At 40.1% G+C, this 21,750-nt stretch overlaps 1 protein-coding gene across 1 annotated transcript; it reads left to right on the plus strand.

Annotated features, from left to right (window-relative positions):
* Positions 1-4,430: 4,430 nt before the first annotated feature.
* On the plus strand, positions 4,431-10,235 carry LOC132838716 (histone-lysine N-methyltransferase PRDM9-like). Its single transcript, XM_060859256.1, has 7 exons — positions 4,431-4,560; positions 6,613-6,748; positions 6,896-6,988; positions 7,279-7,550; positions 7,931-7,998; positions 8,142-8,332; positions 8,898-10,235. Exons 1-7 carry the CDS (start codon positions 4,459-4,461, stop codon positions 9,890-9,892), a joined length of 1,857 nt encoding a protein of 618 aa, XP_060715239.1. The 5' UTR covers positions 4,431-4,458; the 3' UTR covers positions 9,893-10,235.
* The last annotated feature ends 11,515 nt before the right edge of the window (positions 10,236-21,750 follow it).

Raw genomic sequence — 21,750 nt, forward strand, 5'->3', positions numbered from 1 at the left:
TTAATCATAACTTTTTTCTTCTTCTTCTGCTCTATCTGGGGTTCTTTAGGCCAGTGCACCAAAAGGACGTGTTCCTTTTATTAAACATCCTCTATCTTGAACCTAACCCTTAAATAAAGAAACAAACAAACAAACAAACAAATAAATAAATAAATAGATAAAAAGTTCAATAAATCAATTAATACAGAGTAGATACTTAGTTTTAGAAATAGCTAAATTCTGATTGGACATGGGACACAAGCCGAGGCTTGATCGACCTTTGGCTGGCCACCTCAGAGGAGGGTGTATAGTGAATAAAGGCCGAAACATCCGATGAATCTGAGGTGCACTACTGATGATGAAATTCATAAAAAGACCATTTAATTTCACAAAATAGGCCAATAATCAATTTAAAATACTTAAAAACAAATAAATGAATAAATAAATAAAATTAAATAATTAAATAACACATTTTTTCATAATAACAACATCGGTGTCCTGCTCAGCCCAGTGGCTCACCTCCTCTTCACTCAGCATCAAAGGCCCAGTTGGGAACACAAATAGAAAGAGTTCTATCTCTAACCCTAACCATAGCAGTGCAATAACATGCACCGGCCAGAGCCCTATCCTTGGCTTCCTATCTAACCATGCAGGCTTTGGTTCATGATGGGGGGAGTCATTGTACTTTTCAAGAACCTAACCCTATGGGTGCAATACCATATCTCAGTCCCTGGTGGCGCTAGAGCTCCCAAGTGCAAACGATCGGGCGCCCTCTAAATAGTATATATACCGAATTTCACCCTCCTAGGACCTATAGAAACGAAGTGCACCCCACCCAATAGGGGGGTGCAGATTCGCATTTACCCCTATATACCCCTAAACATAACCGTGTTTCTAGCCCTCATGTTTAAAACTCTAAACCTAACCCTAAAACATAACCGTTAGCCCGAACCCTAATTTTTAGAATCTTAAACCTAATTCCCAGCCCTAAACATAACCAGGGATTTAAAGTGCATTCGTAACCCTAATTTTTCGAACCCCAAACCTAACATTTAGCCCTAAACATAACCCTTGGCGCCGTCTGAGGTCGGAACCCTAATTTAGACCGACCTCGAACCCTAAATCCTGAACCCTAATTTTAACTAAAACCCTATTTGGGTATTAGGGCTCATAAAGGGACTAAAGAGTGGTTTAAGCTCTTAACTGTAAATAAGCGATGTTTTTCCGCTCGCCGTGATGGTGGTGGCTGAAAATGAGGCCCGTATGGCAGGCCCGTGCCTAACGTTGTTTCTGGGTCATTCCCAGAACCACGTTTTTTTTCCCCTAATCCTAACTTCCCGGACAAGTAAGTAAGTCCATTTTAAATTTCTTAGAAAATAGTACAGCTAGCAGTTTGATAAGAAACAAAAATACTCAAGTAATATTAACAATAATAGTAAAAAAAATCATAGTGGTAACAATAATAACAAAAAATAGGAGAAACTAAAATAAGAAAGGGAAAGCTAGCAAATAGTTCAAACATACTCATTATCTCAACACCAAAAACACCAAAACACATGGTGGGAAGGATGGGTAGGTGAGCAGTAATATGCCCAGTCAGGCATAGGGAGTTGACCTGCTCAGTCCAGCGGCTCTCTCTCACTCTGCTCTCCTTCACGTCCACTCTCATCTTTTAGAAGCAAATGATTGACAATAAATAAATAAATAAATAAATAAACAAATAGATAAAATAGGTAATTAGATAAATACTTCAAGAAAGCAATCAATACAGAGTAGATACTTAGTTTTAGAAATAATAAACTTCTGATTGGACATGGGACACAAGCCAAGGCTTGATCGACCTGTGGCTGGCCGCCTCAGAGGAGGGTGTATAGTGACTAAATGCCGAAACACCCTGTGAATCTGAGGGGGCTTTAGCCCCCCTAAACTTCTGCCCAGCCCCCCTAAAAATTATCTGATTAATTATTTTTTGATCGCTTCAGTCCCCTTTAAAAACGCATTTGAAGCAGCGACAAGCTGCGTCATGTTTCGGCTCCTCCCCTGAACTGAGTCTGCGTGGATTCAGCGCGTTTTTCATTCCTTCTGATAGTTAACCACAGTCCATTGTCCAGCCTCATACATGTGTTGTTTATATTGCTGATATGCATAGTCAAAGTTTATGGCTTTTATGTTATTTTCTGGTTAAAAGTTGGTTAAAAGTTTATTTTATTTTGTCAAAAAAGTTCCTTATCTGAGGTTTTTATGTGAGCATAGAAATGCAAACAGTAAAATGTTGTGTTTGTACTGGAAACGTGTGTATGTGTGTTTGTACAGTGAGTAACACACACACTGTAACACACACACACTGTAACACACATTAGATTATAACACACACTACAACAAAGACTAGACAAAACATCTCAGCAGTGTGTGACACACTGTAACATACACTACACTATAACCCACACTACACTGTAACACACACTACATACACTAGACAAAACATAGCAGTGTGTAACACACACTACACTGTAACACACACTATAACACACACTAGACAAAACATCTCAGCCCTGTGTGACACACACTACACTATAACCCACACTACACTGTAACACACAATAGACTATAACACACTACACACACTAGACAAAACATCTCAGCAGTGTTTAACACACACTAGACTATAACCCACACTAGACTATAACCCAAACTACACTGTAACACACACTAGACTATAACCCACACTGTAACACACACTAGACTATAACACACACTACACAGTAACACACTACACAAAACAGCTCAGCAGTTTAACACACACTAGACTATAACACACACTACAACAAACACTAGACAAAACATCTCAGCAGTGTGTGACACACACTGTAACACATACTAGACTATAACACACAACACACACTAGACAAAACATCTCAGCAGTGTATGACACACACTGTACAACACACTAGACTATAACCCACACTAGACTGTAACACACACACTAGACTATAACACCAGAGGTGGGTAGTAACGAGTTACATTTACTCCGTTACATTTACTTGAGTAAGTTTTTGAAAAAATTATACTTCTAGGAGTAGTTTTAATTCACTATACTTTTTACTTTTACTTGAGTAGATTTGTGAAGAAGAAACTGTACTCTTACTCCGCTACATTAGGCTACAATGAGCTCGTTACTTTTCTTTTTACCTCTTTGGTATTCTACGCATCAATTTTAATGTTTTATTTTGACAGAGAGAGAAACTTCCGCTAAAGACTCTACCATGTGACTGTTTCACCAATCAAACGTAGTTGTGCAGTCTCGTCACGTTACCATACTCAATCTCAGCGGCGGGATGGGTTAGTTAGCAACACAAACATGTCAGAATCAACCGTCGGCAATGCAGACGGTGAAGTTTAATAGTGACATCACTGAGTGATTTTTTTGGTGAAATAGTTTGTTTCTGCATGTTTTCACACACGCACACACGTTTTACGTTGACCGCTTCCTTCTGGTGTGCAGTTTTCTGTTCAGCCTGCCTGGTATGAAATGTGTGTGTGTTTCCTTCTGTTGTTCTGTCACTGGAGACACGCACACACAGTTTATGAGAATTTATGGGCTGCCTCGTTCTAGTTCTACCTGGTAAAAAAGTATAAAGGTTTGGAAATTTGTGTTACTTGTGCGTATTTATTTTTTATTTATTATTATTTTATTTATTTTATTTATTAAGTACTTGAATTTACCTGAATTATTTTAATTTAAGCTATTTTGTAATTAATTAATTTTAATTTATTTTATTGATTGGATGAGCCATAATTTGCCTAAAGATTATTTTGTATTTTTGTCTGTCTGATTGTTGTCCTGTGTTAAAAATAAATCAGACGTTACTCAACAGTTACTCAGTACTTGAGTAGTTTTTTCACCAGGTACTTTTTTACTCTTATTCAAGTAATTATTTGGATGTCTACTTTTTACTTTTACTTGAGTCATATTATTCTGAAGTAACAGTACTTTTACTTGAGTACAATTTTTGGCTACTCTACCCACCTCTGTATAACACACACTACACTGTAACACACACTAGACTATAATACACACTACACACACTATACAAAACATCTTAGCAGTATTTAACACACACTAGACTAAAACATCTCAGCAGTGTTTAACAAACACACTACACTGTAACACACACTACACTGTGACACACACTACACTACTACACACACTAGACAAAACATCTCAGCAGTGTGTAACACCTGTTTATTTGGTTCTTTTGTGTGACGTGAATTTACGTTTTTACCGGCTGGTGTCGCCAGTGAGCTGTGTTTGGAAGTAAAGTGCAGCAGAAAACTTCGTATCACAGGGTTACGGTTACTTCGGGTTTGTGATACGTTAAATTCTCTGTTTACTTTTAACAAAGCTCATGGCGAATGGAACAGAACCGATCATCTGTTCGCGCAGGCGCAGTAGAAGTCGAGCCGTAAAAACGCTACCCGATGTGCGCCTCTTGCCCAGTTCACACAGCGCATGCGCACACATGCGCAGCGCACATTGGGCAGGGGTGCAGAGCGGGCAGTGACACCTCCGTTCTGTTAAAGGTAAAAATAAAGGATTTTTTATTTTAGTTTTTATTTTGTGTTGTTGCACAAGAATCACTACTTGATTGTACCGCTGATCAACTTGACATGAAAATATTTCTCAGTTTTATAGTCAGATCGAAGACAAATAAAAGCCCGTGATTGTGAGATTTAACTGGGTTCAGCTGAAGCTGTTAGCCGACATGCTAATGTGAGATATTTAACAGCTGGATCCCAAATAAATCTCCTTACTTCTAATTTAATGCATAGTGTTTATCTCTATTTTTTATCTTAATTTTTTTAATAGCATTAAGTACTCTGTGTGTATATATACATACACACACACGTTTATATTTAATATATATACACAGTACTTAATGCTATTAAATATAAATGTGTATCAGTTCAATTCAATACAAGTTTATTTGTATAGCGCTTTTTACAATGGACATTGTCTCAAAGCAGCTTTACAGAACAAACATAGAGCAGAAGGTAAACATAAGGAGAAATATAAATAATTAATATAATAAAAATTCAAGATATATATAGTTCACAGTGTGTATGTATGTGTGTGTATGTATGTGTGTGTATGTATGTATGTGTGTGTGTATGTGTGTGTATGTGTGTATGTATGTATGTATGTGTGTATGTATGTATATATATTTATCCCCAATGAACAAGTCTGAGGTGACTCAGGTGACTGTGGGGAGGAAAAACTCCCTTAGATGGTAAAGGAAGAAACCTTGAGAGGAACCAGACTCAAAGGGGAACCTCATCCTCATCTGGGTGACACTGGGGGTGTGATTATAAATATACAGTCTGATAAATGTTGTGTTGGTGTAAAAGATCACATGGAGTTCACATCTCCTCTTTAGTATCACAGAGTCTGACTGGAGCTGGTATCAAATGTGTAAAGTCGAGTGTGTTAAAAAGGACAAGGCATTCACAACAATGATGTGTATTACTTTATGCACTATAGTGAGATTTGAAACATGAAGATAAAAATAGTCATTTGAAAATACAAGTGAGAATTGTTTAGTGTGATCTTAAATTTTGTTCCGCTTTAGTTTTGAAAAGTGCAGATGACCAGAATGACGGATCAAAATAAAACCTCAGTGTTAGAGCTGTACTTAATGACAAAGCAAGTCTGGAAGTGTTTGTCAGGTGTTTGTGTTCTCACAGAAAATACAAATGCACATTTCACCAATTACAGAATGATGCACACATTGGAAGACTTTCAATTTTTTTAGCACTATGATTTAAATGTCTGGGTTTATGAATCCTGTGAGAAGTCATTTTAAAAGTCAGGGAATGACAAATGCAAATATCTCAAAGCAACTAAAACCTAACCCAACTTTTACTTGGGTTCTTACATGTTACTTTCTCTCTCTCTACTGATGCTGCCACTGTTTAACTCCTACACCAAAAGACCAGAGCATCAACAAAGCAGGAAACTGAGAGGGGAAAAAGAGGTTAACTGAACAACTAGGATGAACAAATGAACACACTGCACCAAAGACCTCCCCTTTGCATTTTCTTACCTTCTTGTAAAGTCCATTCTGCATTCTAATATATAAAACTATAGAAATCATTAGATTATTTTATAAGGTGTGCTTTTTTATGCAGCTTCAATGTGATTGGATGGGTTGATGTCCAAAATTTAAAAAAAAAAGGTACGGCCACAAATGCACAAGGGCCATGTCTACTACTGCCTATAGCAGATAGATAGCTCACTACATTAAGCCTGAGGGAAACTCAAACATCAGAAGCAGCAGCAGCAAAAAAGTGTAATACATAAGTAATAAATATTTGAGGGTAATAAAAAATAAACATATGCAATAAATATCTGCATATCATCATGTAGAAATCTAAATAAAATATACCCATATACATTCATAAGTACTAGGGTTAAATGGAAGTGACAGAGCAGTGGTAAATTGTACAAATGTTATGTCTGCATCCACCCTGTTTAACTCCTACATCACACACCAAGGTTAACTAGCTTAAAGCTCAAAGTCTGAGGACAAAATAAGGGTTAATTATAATAACCGTATTTGTTCTTTGCTTTGTGAGGATGTGGAGATGGAGACCTGTGTGAACTCTGGTGAGAAGACATCAAGCTTTTTGGGACGTATCATCATTGTGAATGAAGAGAACGGTGGATTCCAGACATCTCTTAAAGAAGAACCTAAGGACGAATATCTCCTCTGTAAGGCAGTAGGGAGAATCTTTAATCCTCTTTATAAATCTCTTACTCTAACAAGAGTTAATTTTTTAGCGAACTCCTGCAGATTTGTGTTCTTCATTTACCTGATTTCTTGAGAATTATATAAATATTTAAATCATGAAACTGCAGGTGGACAAACATCAGACTCTGTGGACCACCAGAATGAAGAATTCCAAATTAAACTTATAAAAGAGGAAGAAGCTGAAGATGAAGACTTTCTATGTAAGAAAACAGGCCTCCCCCTAACCAGACATTTAAAATAACTAATTACAGATGCTAATAACACTTAGCACAATACTTCACAAAACCTGAGCCGTAAACATACACGGTCCTGTTACAACAGTGGAAATAGTGAATGAACACAATTGATCTTTTACACAAATTGTGTTCTTGCACAGATAAATAAGCATGTACCTCATATGAAGATGCACGTGTTCCATACATACAGCAATTGCTTTTTACTCATAGGGTTTTAGTAATTTAATTACTGTGTTGTGCACTTTTTTCTCCAGACTGTGAGATTTGTAGATCTTTCTTCATCAACAAGTGTGAGCTTCACGGTTCACCAGTCTTCATCCCCGATACTCCAGTTATTATCGGTGTTTGGGACAGAGCCAGACAAACTCTTCCAACGTTTCTGGAGATTCGGAAGTCTGATATTCCAGACGCAGGTCTGGGAGTGTTTAATACAGGGGGCACGGTTCCAGTAGGTGTGCACTTTGGGCCTTATGAAGGAGAGCTGGTAGACCGAGAGGAAGCCATGAACAGCGGCTACTCCTGGGTGGTAATGATGTGTCTAAACTACTGTAAAGGAATTCAAATTAAAGTTGGATTTTACTCGGTGAACATACAGTACAGATGGGAAAACCACCATTTCGACAATCTCATCTGAAACAAAATGAAAAGTGTTCAGTTCATTTCAATACCAGACAACTGGAGAACCAGAATGTTCCTGACTCAACCTGATGATGAAGTAGCTTCAACTAAGACTTACTAGGTTTAACTATGATTACAAAAACAAATAGTGAGTCATGTCTGTCTTTAAATGTGTGACAAATAATGAATAAGGCATTTTGTAGGAATCAGATTTATTGTGTGTGATTGTCAGGGGTAAAGAAACCTTTGCCCCTGGAGTGAATGTATATATCTCAACATGTTTAACAGATCTCCAGCAGGACACAGTGCGAGCAGTACATTGACGCCAAGAGAGAGATAAACTCTAACTGGATGAGGTGAAAAACTCTGTCTTTTTCTATTCAAACCTGATTCGCTATTTATTATAGTATTTTATTTATCACAGTCTATCAGCATGTGTTCCTCATGGTTCTCTTTGTCTTTCTTGCTTTCTCTCTCTTGCACTGCCTTATTCTCTCAGGTATGTGAATTGTGCTCGTAGTGATGATGAACAGAATTTGGTAGCTTTTCAGTACCGAGGGGGAATTTTCTACCGTTGCTCTCGACCCATTGAACCAGGACAGGAGCTATTACTGTGGTATGAAGAGGAATACGCCAAAGATCTCAGCATCGCCTTTCACTACCTCTGGAAGAAAAAGTGCTTTGCAAATGGTTACGTACAAACATTGTGATTTTATCATGTGTGTTTCATGTTTTTCCAAAATCACTTATGGATTTAAAAGTATTTTTAATGGATTAATGTGTTAATTAAGGTTTCCCTGTTTTAAAGCATTCAAATCAGCTTAACAAAATAATAATGAAGTAAATTGTGATAAAACTGTTGTGCAAAGTTTTTAGATGAACTTTAAAAAGTGCTTAAGTCAATATTTAAAATAAATAAATAAACTTATTAATTAATTATTACTAGAGGAATCTAACTTAATGTTCACTTCAGCTAACGGCAAACATTCTGAACATGCGGTTTAAATTTACAGCTTGCGGCACTAGGAATGTAATAAAAAGTTTACACTGTACTTGGCATGGAACCTGATCATTTACACAAGCAGACTTGCATTCCTAGAATTTCGTCATCCATTAATTGTCTGTTTAACTAAAATACTTCTATTTGTATATTTTATGTTAAAGACATTTACTGTCTTTACATTAAGCACTGATAACTACAATGTCACTTTTTTACTGCTCTCTACGATGAGTTTTTTTCTTTTTCCTACTCCAGGAATGAACAGCACACAAGTGTTCTCCTGCTCTTTGTGTCCAGCCTCCTATACTTCTCAAGTTTACTTTCACAAACATGTCAGAAGATGCCACTATGAGGAGTATTTGAGACTGCTGAATTCAGGAGAGATTAAATTTGAGACTCTGATGCCCACACGCCACTCCAGTAGTCAGCAGACACCCTCTGGTTCTCTGGGGACTAACGCCTCTCATGAAGAAAAGCAGCAAGAGCGCCTTCGCTGCTCGGATTGTGGGAAAAGTTTCCCTCAGCTAAGTATTCTCCAGTTACATCAATGCATTCCCACGGGGAAAAAAACACATCAGTGTTCATCCTGTGGAAAGAGTTTCAGTAACAAAGGAACTCTTATACGACATGAGCGCATTCACACCGGAGAGAAACCATTCCACTGCACACAGTGTGGGAGGAGTTTTACCCAAAAAAGTCACCTCCAAACACATGAGCGCATTCACACAGGAGAAAAACCATTCCAGTGCTCACACTGTGGGAAGAGCTTTAATCACCAGAGTCACCTCCAACAACACCAGCGCATCCACACCGGAGAGCGGCCGTATCGGTGCACACAGTGTGGCCGCGGTTTTACTCACCTCGGACACCTCCAACAACACCAGCGCACTCACACTGGAGAAAAACCATTTCAGTGCTCAGAGTGTGGGAAAAGTTTTAATCATCAGAATAACCTGCAAACTCACCAGCGCATTCACACTGGCGAGAAACCGTATCACTGCACGCTGTGTGGGAAAAGTTTCATTCACCAGAGCCATCTCCAGTTCCACCAGCACATCCACACCGGAGAGAAGCCGTTCCAATGCTCGGTTTGCGGGAAATGTTTCAATCGAGCAAGCCACCTTCAACAACACCAGCGCACTCACACAGGCGAGAAACCGTATCAGTGCTCTGTGTGCGGGAAACGTTTTACACGAAATACTCATCTACAAAAACACCAGCGCAAACACACAACAGAGACGGCGTATTAATGCTGCCTCATGGACGCAGTTACACAGATTCATAAACGTGCACACGTAAATATGTCAAACCCAGAAACATTAAGTCATCATCACTGTGTTTCAGATTAATGTGATTAATGATATAAAGCATGTTTGTTATGTGTAACTGTAAGTTTAGACATCCTGTTGATCAAAACACACTCATGTATACACTTATATGGCGATACACTTTAATGTCTGTTCAACATTTTAGAGGACAATGGCACTTGATCCTGCCTACGTGAGAAACCTGTAAGTGCACCAGTCATAAACAATGGGATAATCCAAGTAAACTCAACAGTGTACCAAGTAATAAATACTTACAACAATAAAATGTACTTCATGTTTTCTAGACATGCCCAGTCCTATCCACAGTGGGAAAGTTTATTTCTTGATTAGAATAAAACTCTGCAGTCACAACAGCACTTAATACGGTTATACTAGTGTACATTGAACAACAGCGCGTGTCCTCTTACCTCTCGAGTGATCATGGTACAAATATAAAACCTTGAAGTTCTCTGAATATTATTCAAAAGGAATTTCAGTAAAGTTCCATCAGGTCCTCTATAGTTATCAAACTTAATAGAAAGCAATGAGAATAATTTTATGTTCTTATTTAACACAATTTCTAAATTTTTTATATAAAAAAAAAAAGGTTTGACTATTTTTGATTCTAAAAATTCCTCCAGAAATCAGCAGCAATCATTTATCAATAGGAGAATTCAGACAATAGAGAAGTTTTGCATTTTCCACATTTTGTTATGTTCTAGCAAAATTATTCTAAAATGGATAAAATTAATTACTTTCCTCAAAATTCTAACAATACCCCATAACAATGCAAACGATCTTTGCAAATTTATTAAAAATAAAAAACGAAAAGAAGATCTGAAAATTGCTGTGCATTGATGCTCCCCATCCAAACTGATGGATCTTGAAAGGTCCTGCAAAGAAGAATGGGAGAAACTGTCTAAAAATAGGCATGACGCGTGTAGCATCATCGTAGCATACAAAGTTTGATGAGATCCACACGATTCTACTCCAGCCCTCTGGAGTGCTCAAGCCCCTGCTTTGGCCAATCAGAGACTAACAAACTCCAACTCCAGCTCCAGCTCCTGCTTCTCCTGCCATCCTGTCTTTATTTACGTGTATAAAAGCTTTCAGTGTCTGTCACTGGTCACATGATGCAACTCAGCTTATCAGACCCCATTTCCTGAGACTGCTTTAGAAAAGATCTTTAAATAGTTACATATATGTAAAACACACAACACAACTGGTATCGATCCGATTGGTCCGGTGTGTGTTTCAGATGTGTGTCTGCTGCCCGGAGGCCAGTGTGAAGGGCATTAGACTGTGGTTGTTGCTCTAACACACCTGACTCCACACATCAGCTCTCAGGACAGGTGTGTTAGAGCAACATGAAACTCTGTGAGGCGGCAAGTCCACAAATCAGACCTGAGAACAGATTTACTACACAACATGGCAAACCAAACACCAAACTACACACACACACACGCGTTACACAATAACAACTACACACTGAACACACTGAAAGGGAAAGAATAGTATATAATGTATAGAAAGGTTCCCTAAAAGAAAAGTTTGTGTATAAACACTTTGTGTATAAACACTTTGTGTATAAACACTTTGTGTATAAACACTTTGTGTGTAAACAGTTTGTGTATAAACACTTTGTGTGTAAACAGTTTGTGTATAAACACTTTGTGTATAAACAGTTTGTGTGTAAACACTTTGTGTATAAACACTTTGTGTATAAACAGTTTGTGTGTAAACAGTTTGTGTATAAACACTTTGTGTGTAAACAGTTTGTGTATAAACACTTTGTGTATATAAACCTGTCCTGGAACCCTGAGCACCCAGAGAAACCCACCACAACGCAAACTGCACGCACGCACCGTTTTTCTGCACGGAAATGACTACTTGACAGCAGCTCTCCTCCTCTTCACTCACCATTCTCCTCAGATTTCCGAGGCAAAAGGTGCAAATGGGTCTGAGCGCGCTCCCGCTGCCGTGCACGAGGGCCTCTCGGTGTCGCGCGCACGGCGGTCCGTCTCCTCCACTCTCGGCGAGCAGCAGGACGTTGGAGAGGTGCGCGATGTAGCTGGAGGCCAGGCGCAGTGTCTCGATCTTGGATAGCCTGCCGCTGTTTGCTCACACCCACAAGCCTGAGCCTGCTGCTGCCGCCGCCCCCGGTAACGGAGAGAGCACGCGCTCGCCCACTCACACCCTTTAATGCGGTGAAAATAGCACGCGGATCCAGTGCTTCGTCGCTCGCGCGTGCCATAGCTGGCATAACGAATCCTTACTGGGACTCTCTCTCTCTCTGTCTCTCTCTCTCTCTGTCTGTCTCTCTCTCTCTCTGTCTGTCTCTCTCTCGCTCTCTGTGTCTGTCTGTCTCTCTCTCTCTCTCTCTCTCTCTTTCACTCTGTATCTTTGTCTCTCTGTCTATCTCTCTCTCTTTGTCTGTCTGTCTGTCTGTGTGTGTCTCTCTCTCTCTCTCTCTCTCTCTCTCTTTCACTCTGTATCTTTGTCTCTCTGTCTATCTCTCTCTCTTTGTCTGTCTGTCTGTCTGTGTGTCTCTCTCTCTCTCTCTCTCTCTCTCTCTCTCTTTGTCTGTCTGTCTGTCTGTCTCTCTCTCTCTCTCTCTCTCTCTCTCTCTCTCTCTCTCTCTCTCTCTCTCTCTCTCTCTCTGTGCATGCAGCATGTAAGTCTCCACTGGTCAAACACCTGGTATCTTTTAGAAGTGTTTTTTATGATTTTTAAGGAAGGTAGAAGAACTAAATGCTGTTTTTAAATTCAGTGTTGAAGGTTTTGACTACAATATCTTTGTTTCTTCTGATGCTGACATTAGGTGTTTTAAATGTGGAAAAATGGGCATCTTGTTCGGGCCTGTTCTTTTTGGAAGCTACACCAGCCTCGGACAAACCACGCTTGTCTGAACCGACCTCGGTGAAGCCCCGTGGAGGTGCAGAGCTGCTGCTTGGAGACACGAGTCACTACACCCACACAGGTGCATCAAACACTGCTGACTATATGTCAGATTCAATGTTGAACTTTGCTTCTCAGGAAGATCAGTTAAATGTGGTGGAGTCGCCTTGCTGTTTACTTACAATTTTATTCATTGTTCCTGTTCGACTGAAGAGATTTTAAATGGGAGGCTTTTAAAAGTGTGTGTTTGCTCTCACTAACACAGTGTAGAGGATGGTTCTATTAGATAAACTTAACACTGTTATTACTGACTGCAACACAGCTGACATTTTAATTTTGGGTGGAGATTTTAACTGTACTACAGATATTTTAGACTGGAACCATGCAGAACCTCATGTGGCTTCCTGTAAGCGTCTGTGGGAGATGATGGAGGCCCACGGGTTAAGTGATACATGGACAACTTTTAATAAGACAAAGAGACAGTACACGTAGGCTCACGCCATAGACAACACGCACTCCCTGGCCAGATTAGATCATTTTTATGGTTTTAAACATCAGCTGGCTTTTTTTTTTTACAAAGTGTATTATTGTTCCAGTAGGCATCTCTGATCACAGTATGGTACAGTGTACTATAAGTAAAGAGAACATAAAGCCTGAGTGTCTACTGGCATTTTTAGAAGACGCTTATTTTAGAGAGTCTTTTACTTATTTATGGAATTGTTTTAATTCTGAGACGGCAGCTTTTAGCTCATTACAGCAGTGGTGGGATGTGACTAAGACACAAATTAAAGATTTTTGTCAACAGTACACTCTCAATGTCACAAGAGACATTGTTAGATCTCTGAAAACTCTGGAGATAGAAATAGTGGAACTCCAGCATTTGGAGGCCAAAGGAAATCGAGGGTATGTTGAAGCCATCAAACGTAAGAAAGCTAACATGAGCGACCTGTTAGACATTACAGCACAGGGGGCGCTGTAGAGCCCACTGAAATTTGTTGAAACACTGAAGTTGTACAGCAGTGAGCAGTCGGGGGTACAGATGGTGGAGGAGAACTTCCTCATGGACCTGCCAAAGCTCTCTGAGCAAGCAACCAGGGAGCTGGACATGGAGCTAATGCTGGGAGAGCTTCATGAGGCTCTCCAGGGGATGGAGAACAGACAGGCGCCAGGTATAGATGGTCTCCCTGTTGAGGTCTACAAGGCTTTTTGGACAGTTATAGGGCAGGATGTGGTAGAGGTCCTACAGGAGAGTGTGAAAGTTGGTCAGCTTCCACTGAGCTGCAGGAGGGCCTTCCTGACAAAAGGGATTGGAAAAGGGAGACCAATCACACGTGAAGAACTGGTGCCCGGTGTCACTACTGTGCATTGACTGCAAACTGCTCTTAAAAGCATTAGCTTCGAGACTGACTATTGATTTGATAATGTACATTTAATTTGTAACATTTTAGATGTCTCCAGGCTATTGGGCTTAAAGACTGGTCTAATTTTTCTAGATCAGGAAAAGGTGTTTGACCAGGTTAAGCATGAATACTTGTGGAAGGTGCTGGAAACCTTCGGGTTCAACTTAGGTTTCATAGCCATGATCACAGTGTTGTACAGTGACATTGAGAGTGTGCTGAAGGTTAAAGGTGGTTTATGTACCCCTTTTAGAGTGTACAGAGGCATTAGACAAGGCTGTTCTATGTCAGGTTTGCTGTATACTCTTGCAATTGAACCTGTTTTATGCAAACTGAGATCTCATTTATCTGGTTCTTACATTCCACACAGCAAGGCTTCACTATGTCTCTCAGCATATGCAGATGACCTAGTAGTCATGGTAAACTCACAGAAAGATGTCAGTGTTTTAAACAATATTTTAAAAGACTTTCAGATTTTATCTTCAGCCAAGGTCAAGATTATTACAAACAGTTGGAGGACTGGGGCTTGACAGAACTTTGTTTTTAATGGACACCAAAACGCTGGACGTTTCTGGATTACCATTGTTTTATCGTAACATGTTTAAAATCTGTAACTTTTTAAAAAACAGAACAAAGGCAGTGGAACACTGTACTGGCTGCTGGAGGAGCCTCTGGTGTATGGCGGGTGCATGGACATCTCCAGTGTGGCCGTCTCTGCACTGTCCAGGAATCTTATCTCTGCAGGCATTGTGACACTCCGGGAGCTTGTGAACGTCGCGGGAGCTGACCTGTCGAAGGTGGAGGACCTGGCAGCGCGTATGGGAATGCGGTCCCTGCGTGTTGTCTGTCATCTCTTACACCGCTGGAGGTCCTCCCTAACATCTGAGGAGCGTGTTCGGCTGAGGAACTATCAGTATACAGAGGCTGGTCCTGCAGAGGAGGTACCCTTTCCCCAGCTGATCATCGCTTCTGACCTCGACGGGTGTGAAGGCCCCCTCCTGGAGTGCCGGGGCGAGGCGGAGATGGACTTTGGGACAGTGTCAGGGACGCTGCTCTACAGAGCCAGTGTTAAGGTTTTAAATAAGAAAAAACTGAGTGGGAGGGTAGACACCCCATGGAGAAATGTACTTGGTTTTAATGCTGATATTAAACCAGAGTGAGAGCACTGTACAAACCACCGTTAACCAAAAAAGCTGCCGACCTCCAGTGGAGGATTTTACACTGTATTCGCTCTGTGTACTCTTTTATTTCCATTTTAAACCCCGATGTTGCACAAAACTGTCCTTTCTGTTCACAGAGAGAAACAGTTTTTCATGCTTTTATTCACTGCTCCAGGTTACAGTCTTTCTTTGTGTTTTTCTGGAGCTTTTGATGTTGATTTTACTTTTCAGTGTTTTATTCTTGGTTTTAAATATGTCAGGAGAGACCGGTTCACATCCTCACTGCATAATTATTATTATTATTGAATGAATAAATAATGACAGCAGATGATGATCACAATCACTTTCACTAATATTAATGTTAATATAAATACTACAGGGGGGGCACGGTGGCTTAGTGGTTAGCACATTCGCCTCACACCTCCAGGGTCGGGGTTCGATTCCCGCCTCCACCTTGTGTGTGTGGAGTTTGCATGTTCTCCCCGTGCCTCGGGGGTTTCCTCCCCCGGTCCAAAGACATGCATGGTAGGTTGATTGGCATCTCTGGAAAATTGTCCCTAGTGTGTGATTGCATGAGTGAATGAGAGTGTGAGTGCCCAGCGATGGGTTGGCACTCCGTCCAGGGTGTATCCTGCCTTGATGCCCGATGACGCCTGAGATAGGCACAGGCTCCCCGTGACCCGAGGTAGTTCGGATAAGCGGTAGAAGATGAATGAATGAATGAATGAATAAATACTACAGCCGAGCAGAAGAAAGTTCCAGAAATACTAATTACATCCTACTTTGTTCCCACTCTGAGGTGGAACTTGATCGATTGTCCAATAAAAAAGAAGTGTTTGCTCTGTTATAAATCTTCACTATGTCTCTATGTTCAGATATTTGAGTCTGTATCCTGTAGAGATTACGCTGGTGACCCGTCATATTACAGACGTTCTAACATCTGTATGTTATAAATGTAGACATCTCCAACACTGAGCAAAAATATCACAGCTGTCATAGCTACAGATGTTAGAACTTCCTCTAAATGCCACAGCGGGAGAATATATACATATTATATATATATGTGTCTGAGATGTGATCTCACATGTAGTCAGGGAACATCTGCTCCATCAGTGTGTTGTGTTTGTTAGGTGGTGGTGCTGAGACACACTTCCTGTTACTCAGAGAATCTACACCAATCAGCCATAAGTTAGTGATCATGTCTCAGAGGGTTTATTCAGCAAGTGAACAGTTAGTGCTACGTGGACTTGGAGTTCCTTAATGGAAGCAGTAGCTCAGTGTTTATGCTGACCAAAAGGTTAGATTCCTAAACACCCCCCTGACACTGTGGGCCTGTGGGTAAAGCCTCTGTGTAAAGCTGCCATGTTTATTAAACTAACTGTACAAATGTGTTGAGAATGTGACAAAGAGTTCAGAGTGCATTAAATCAATGGTTTGACTCTGAACCTTCACCCTTGACTGGCCTGCTTTGATCCATTTATTAGACAAAAGTGCAATAAGCAACAGTGCCACAAGTGGTGTAATGGTTAGTGTTAGGGGTTACTGGGCACAGTGGTGTAGAGGTTAGTGTTACAGACTCTGGTACATGAGCTCCCTGGTTCAAATCTGTGTGTGATTCCTTTACATCAATGATATTTAGACGTCAGAGGGTGAAAAGGTGAATAAAGCAGCGTGTTTGTATGAGTTCCTGTAGCTCGTGTGGATGAGCATTGCCTCCGGGTCGAGAGGTTGCTGGTTCGAACCCCAGCCAGGGCTCCAGGATTTGTGGAAGGTTCCAGAGGGTGTGACCAAGGGGGGGACAATCCGGGCTGCTGCCCCCCCAGAGCCAGAGCAGGGGAAGAAAGGGGTTATGGAGCCTGAAGAGAGGGGTTTGACTTAGTTTTTGCATTATTAAAAAAACACTGTAAAACCTATCACCTCATTTTTTTGGCTTTGTTTTCTCCAACACTATTTTCCACATCCACCTCTTCACTACACTCCACACACCATCGTGGACCAAGCCAGATTTGAACCAGCAACCACAGCACTGAGAGACAGACACTTTACCACTACACCAAGCCAACCCACACAAGATGGCTCGACTCGTAGCGTCTTTGTCCTTTAAAATGACACGAACAACCACAAAAAAAAAAAATGTAGTATGACAGATTGTGTCTTCGCCCCTGTTCCCTGTGAAAGCCCTAGACTGGATCTGATTACAGCATCAGCTTTTCCACTTTAATGAAGAATTAGAGTCTTTGTAGCTCCGCAGTTTGCTGCTCTATATCGTCCCTATGTGGATAGAGAGAGACTTGATCATATTTCACATTTTAATGATATTACGTTCCACTAGACCATATAATCTCAGACCTCAGACTCTTCTGCTGAGTTCAGAAGCTTCATGGTTCTGTATGTATGAAGCCCTGGTTTTAAATGTGTGTGTAGCAGTAACACAACTTGCCTGTGTGATGTTAGAAGTCCAGCTCTCTATGGGCTCCTACAGAAAGCAGGGTGAGGATCCATCCCACTAGTGGCTTCATCCTGTAATCATGTCATGTCTACTGCTGTCATACAACACTTCTGTTTAATAAGATCTCCAGCACCTGAGCTCCTTATACATCAAAATGTGAATAATTACATCTCTCTGTTAAGATATTTAAATAATAAAAACACACCATCACTAATTTTACATTGTGATTTAACTGAATGTGGTAATACGTATGCTAAAAAAACATGCAAGTGATGCTAACAAACTGCTAGCTATGTGAGTAATAAACAGTCTGTAATAATGTACAATAATTATACACACGTAGACGAGGTGTCAGGTTTATTCCTGGTGAACTGTTCTGTGGTCCAGTAAAAATCTTTACAACACACATAGCTTCAGCATCACCTGAAACCACTGAGAGAAAATGAGCGAAACTTAACATTTAGCATCCACGAGCAGTTTGTGTTGTCAGCTAAACTGTGTTCTTCTTAACCCTGTGTTCAAAAGGAAAAACCTTCTGGGACAGTTGATTGTCCATGGTTACCCCAGGGTTGTGAGCTGTGGCTGAAGGGGAGATCAGATCGTTGTGCAAGGATATAGCAAGGTCATGACCTGGGGATGAATCACCTGATGATCAGCAGGTCAGTTTTGCTAGGATTGAGCTTTAACTGATGAGCAGTCATCCATGATGATATTTCTGCCAGACATGCTGAGATCTGATCAGAAGCTGTGGTATCTGAGGGTGGGAAAGAGAAGATAAGTTGTGTATCATCAGTGGTAAGAGAACCCATGTGAGGAAATAACTTCACCAAGAGAGTGAGTATACAGGGAGAAAAGAAGAGGACCAAGTACTGAGCCCTGTGGGACACCAGTGGAGAGTCTGCGTGGAGCAGATGTCACTCCCCTCCATGTTACCTGATCTGAGCGTCCTTCCAGGTAGGAAGTGAACCAATCCCAAGACTCCTGAGGGTGGATAAGAGAGTCTTGTGGTTGACCGTATCAAACGCTGCTGAAAGGTTAAGGAGGATAAGGATGGATGACAATTTTGCTGATCTAGCAGCATGTAGTTTCTCAGAGACATCCAAAAGGGCTGTCTCTGTGGAATGAGCTGCTTTAAAGCCAGACTGTTGGGATCTTGGAGGTTGTTCTGTGAGAGATATAGAACAATTATAGACACACACACACACACACACACACACACACAAAGGAATCAAACCCACAGTAATAAAAAATAACATGCTAAGAAAAATCAATAACACTTAAAATAACCATAAAAAACAATAAAATCTTAGATAAATAAAATAAAGTCTTTTTACAAGATTTCAGATTATTTTTGAAACTCAGTGAGATTCATCAGCTTCAGCTTCTGAAAGATGTAGAGAGCTTTCTGTTGTGTAACACTGAACAGAGTGAGAGCCTTTACCTCTAATGACAGTTTTCACCTGTGTGTAAAGTGTTTTATATTTATGTGTGTGTGTGTGTGTTAGTGTTAATTTCTTCAGACGAGACGAGACGAAATATGTTCGTCAACAACCTTTTTTCATGACTAAGACGAGACGATGACGAGACTGCACCACTGTCCAAAAACGCTGACTAAGACTAAATTAACATGCATTATTGTTGATGAAAAAAGACGAGACGAAAATGTTTTGTATAAAATAAAATCTAAGATAAAATCTCTCTTCATTTTCGTCTACAATTGTCTCTGCTTTTTCATCAGCTGTTACGCCTTTAAAATATTCAGCACGAGTTCGCGGCTTCGCTGTTGCTCAAGTTACAGGTCCGTGAAGCAGATCCCGCTTATTATATTGTTACCTACCGAATAAATCAATAATTTGACACAAAATGATGATTTAAAAAGAAGTTTATTTATTTAAAAACAATTGTATTGTTTCTGCTAAAGAAAATAGTGCGCTCCATCTCTACGGTTAGAATCCTGTTTGTCCATGGCAACGCTCTGTTTTTCATGGCAAAGGTGTGTTATAGTTCACAGCGGTCTGTTATCAAGAAATAAAATAGTGTGTGTGTAGAAAGAATTCGTCCACACGCCACTCAAAAAAATGGCTACCAGTATTACCAGAAAAATAATAATACCAAATATAATAATACCAAATATAATAATAATTAAAATGAATAAAAAATCCTGAGGAGTGTGTGTGTTTGCCCTGCGATGGGTTGGCACTCCGTCCAGGGTGTATCCTGCCTTGATGCCCAATGACGCCTGAGATGTGGTCCACGTGACCCGAGTAAGTTCGGATAAGCGGTAGAAAATGAATGAATGAATGAAGAAATCCTGAGCACAAGTCCACCTTGGTCTAGGTGGCTTTTTGTGTTAAATTATATTTCCTGTCGCTGCGCAGGCTCTTTTATTGTACATGACAGCTTATGTCCCGATGACTGGTCTTTGCATTACGATTAAAAGCAGCATCAATAAAGTAAAAAATGTGATGTGCGGTCTAGTTCGAGTGAATGCACTGTTTAAACGTGTTCTCAACTTCTCACTGATACTTTTGTGATTCGCGGAGTTTTGACAAGTTTTATAGCCTTGATATTGTTTCTTTATTCAAAAGTGGTGACAGAAAAAACTCAGCACCCGCAACCTGAAACCTCTTCCCACCCCCGCGTCACAATCACATCATAATCAAAATTAATAATTAGGCTTTAAAGCAAATGTATAAGGGAATCAAGTTTAACAATTACATGTAATATTGCTCCAAATATCATCAATAATGGTGTGTGCAATACCATGTATAACTTGCATTAAGTCGGTAATTTATATATATATAAACACCTACAGTTTTGATCTTAGGCTTTTCATTAAGTTATTTATTTCCACTATAACACTTGTGTTCCTGATATTATTGCATTTAATGAGGCCTCGTTGTATTTATTCTTACAATAGATTCCAGATGTGGTCAAGCTACAATTTTTTGACTAAAACTAGACTAAAATTAAAAGACTTTTAGTCGACTAAAACTTGACTAAGATACCTTGAGTTTTCTTTTGACTAAAACTAGACTAAAATGACGGGACTTTTAGTCGACTAAAACTAAGACTAACAAAAAAGATATGTGAATGACTAAATATGACTAAAACTAACAAGGACATTTGGCACAAGACTAAGACTAAGACTAAATTAAAAATAGGTGACGAAATTAACACTAGTGTGTGTGTGTTAAAAATCTCTAAAAATCCCTTTCTGAGAAAAACTCAGGTCTTATAAAAAAAGAATGTTATTCCCGATGGTGCGCCACAGTCCGGCCTCATTACAGGTTCAATTAGGACACGGGGACTTAAGAGAACGTCACACTTGAACCTTGAGAGCAGAGGAAATGAGGGAACAAAGAGGCTCCATCAGAGAACCATTAGACCAGCGGCACACACCGTCCAATCATGGGTTTGTGTCAGGTGTAATAATGCAGGTGGAGACGAACAAAACACACAGTGCCCTGGTTCTGTTAGAGAGAAGGCGATATGTGAAATCCACAGAAAGCTGAGGTTATTTCCCTGATAAGACTTTATACAACACTCCAGCATCATGAAAAGCTCTCCGTCGAAGCAGAGCCGGTCTTCTCTGTAGTATAATAACAATAACATTATCACGTCACCACTCACGTCTGAAGTTACGTGTCAGCACAGCCACGTGACCGCTCTGGAAACTGATAAAATAGCAATAAGTATTAAGTGTAAGAATAGTGTTCCAGGAAATGTGAATTTGGGATACACAATTATTTTGAAAGCAGCAAAGAGAATGAGAGGAAACCATCAGCAAATAAGTGTGGTTTAAATGTATGTGTGTGTGTGTGTGTGTGTGTGTTACACAATGGATGCTATTCTAGAATTATGTGTTGTGTTATAGTGTATTATTTATCGATATTT

Source organism: Tachysurus vachellii, chromosome 23, assembly GCF_030014155.1.
Source record: "Tachysurus vachellii isolate PV-2020 chromosome 23, HZAU_Pvac_v1, whole genome shotgun sequence".
NCBI lineage: Eukaryota > Metazoa > Chordata > Actinopteri > Siluriformes > Bagridae > Tachysurus > Tachysurus vachellii.

Excerpts from the sequence above, each read along its gene's own strand:
- LOC132838716 (XM_060859256.1), top strand. The coding sequence starts at position 4,459 with ATGTGCGCCTCTTGCCCAGTTCACACAGCGCATGCGCACACATGCGCA. Across the intron at positions 4,561-6,612 it reads ACACCTCCGTTCTGTTAAAG|GATGTGGAGATGGAGACCTG; the intron begins GTAAAAATAAAG and ends TTGCTTTGTGAG. Across the intron at positions 6,749-6,895 it reads TAAGGACGAATATCTCCTCT|GTGGACAAACATCAGACTCT; the intron begins GTAAGGCAGTAG and ends ATGAAACTGCAG.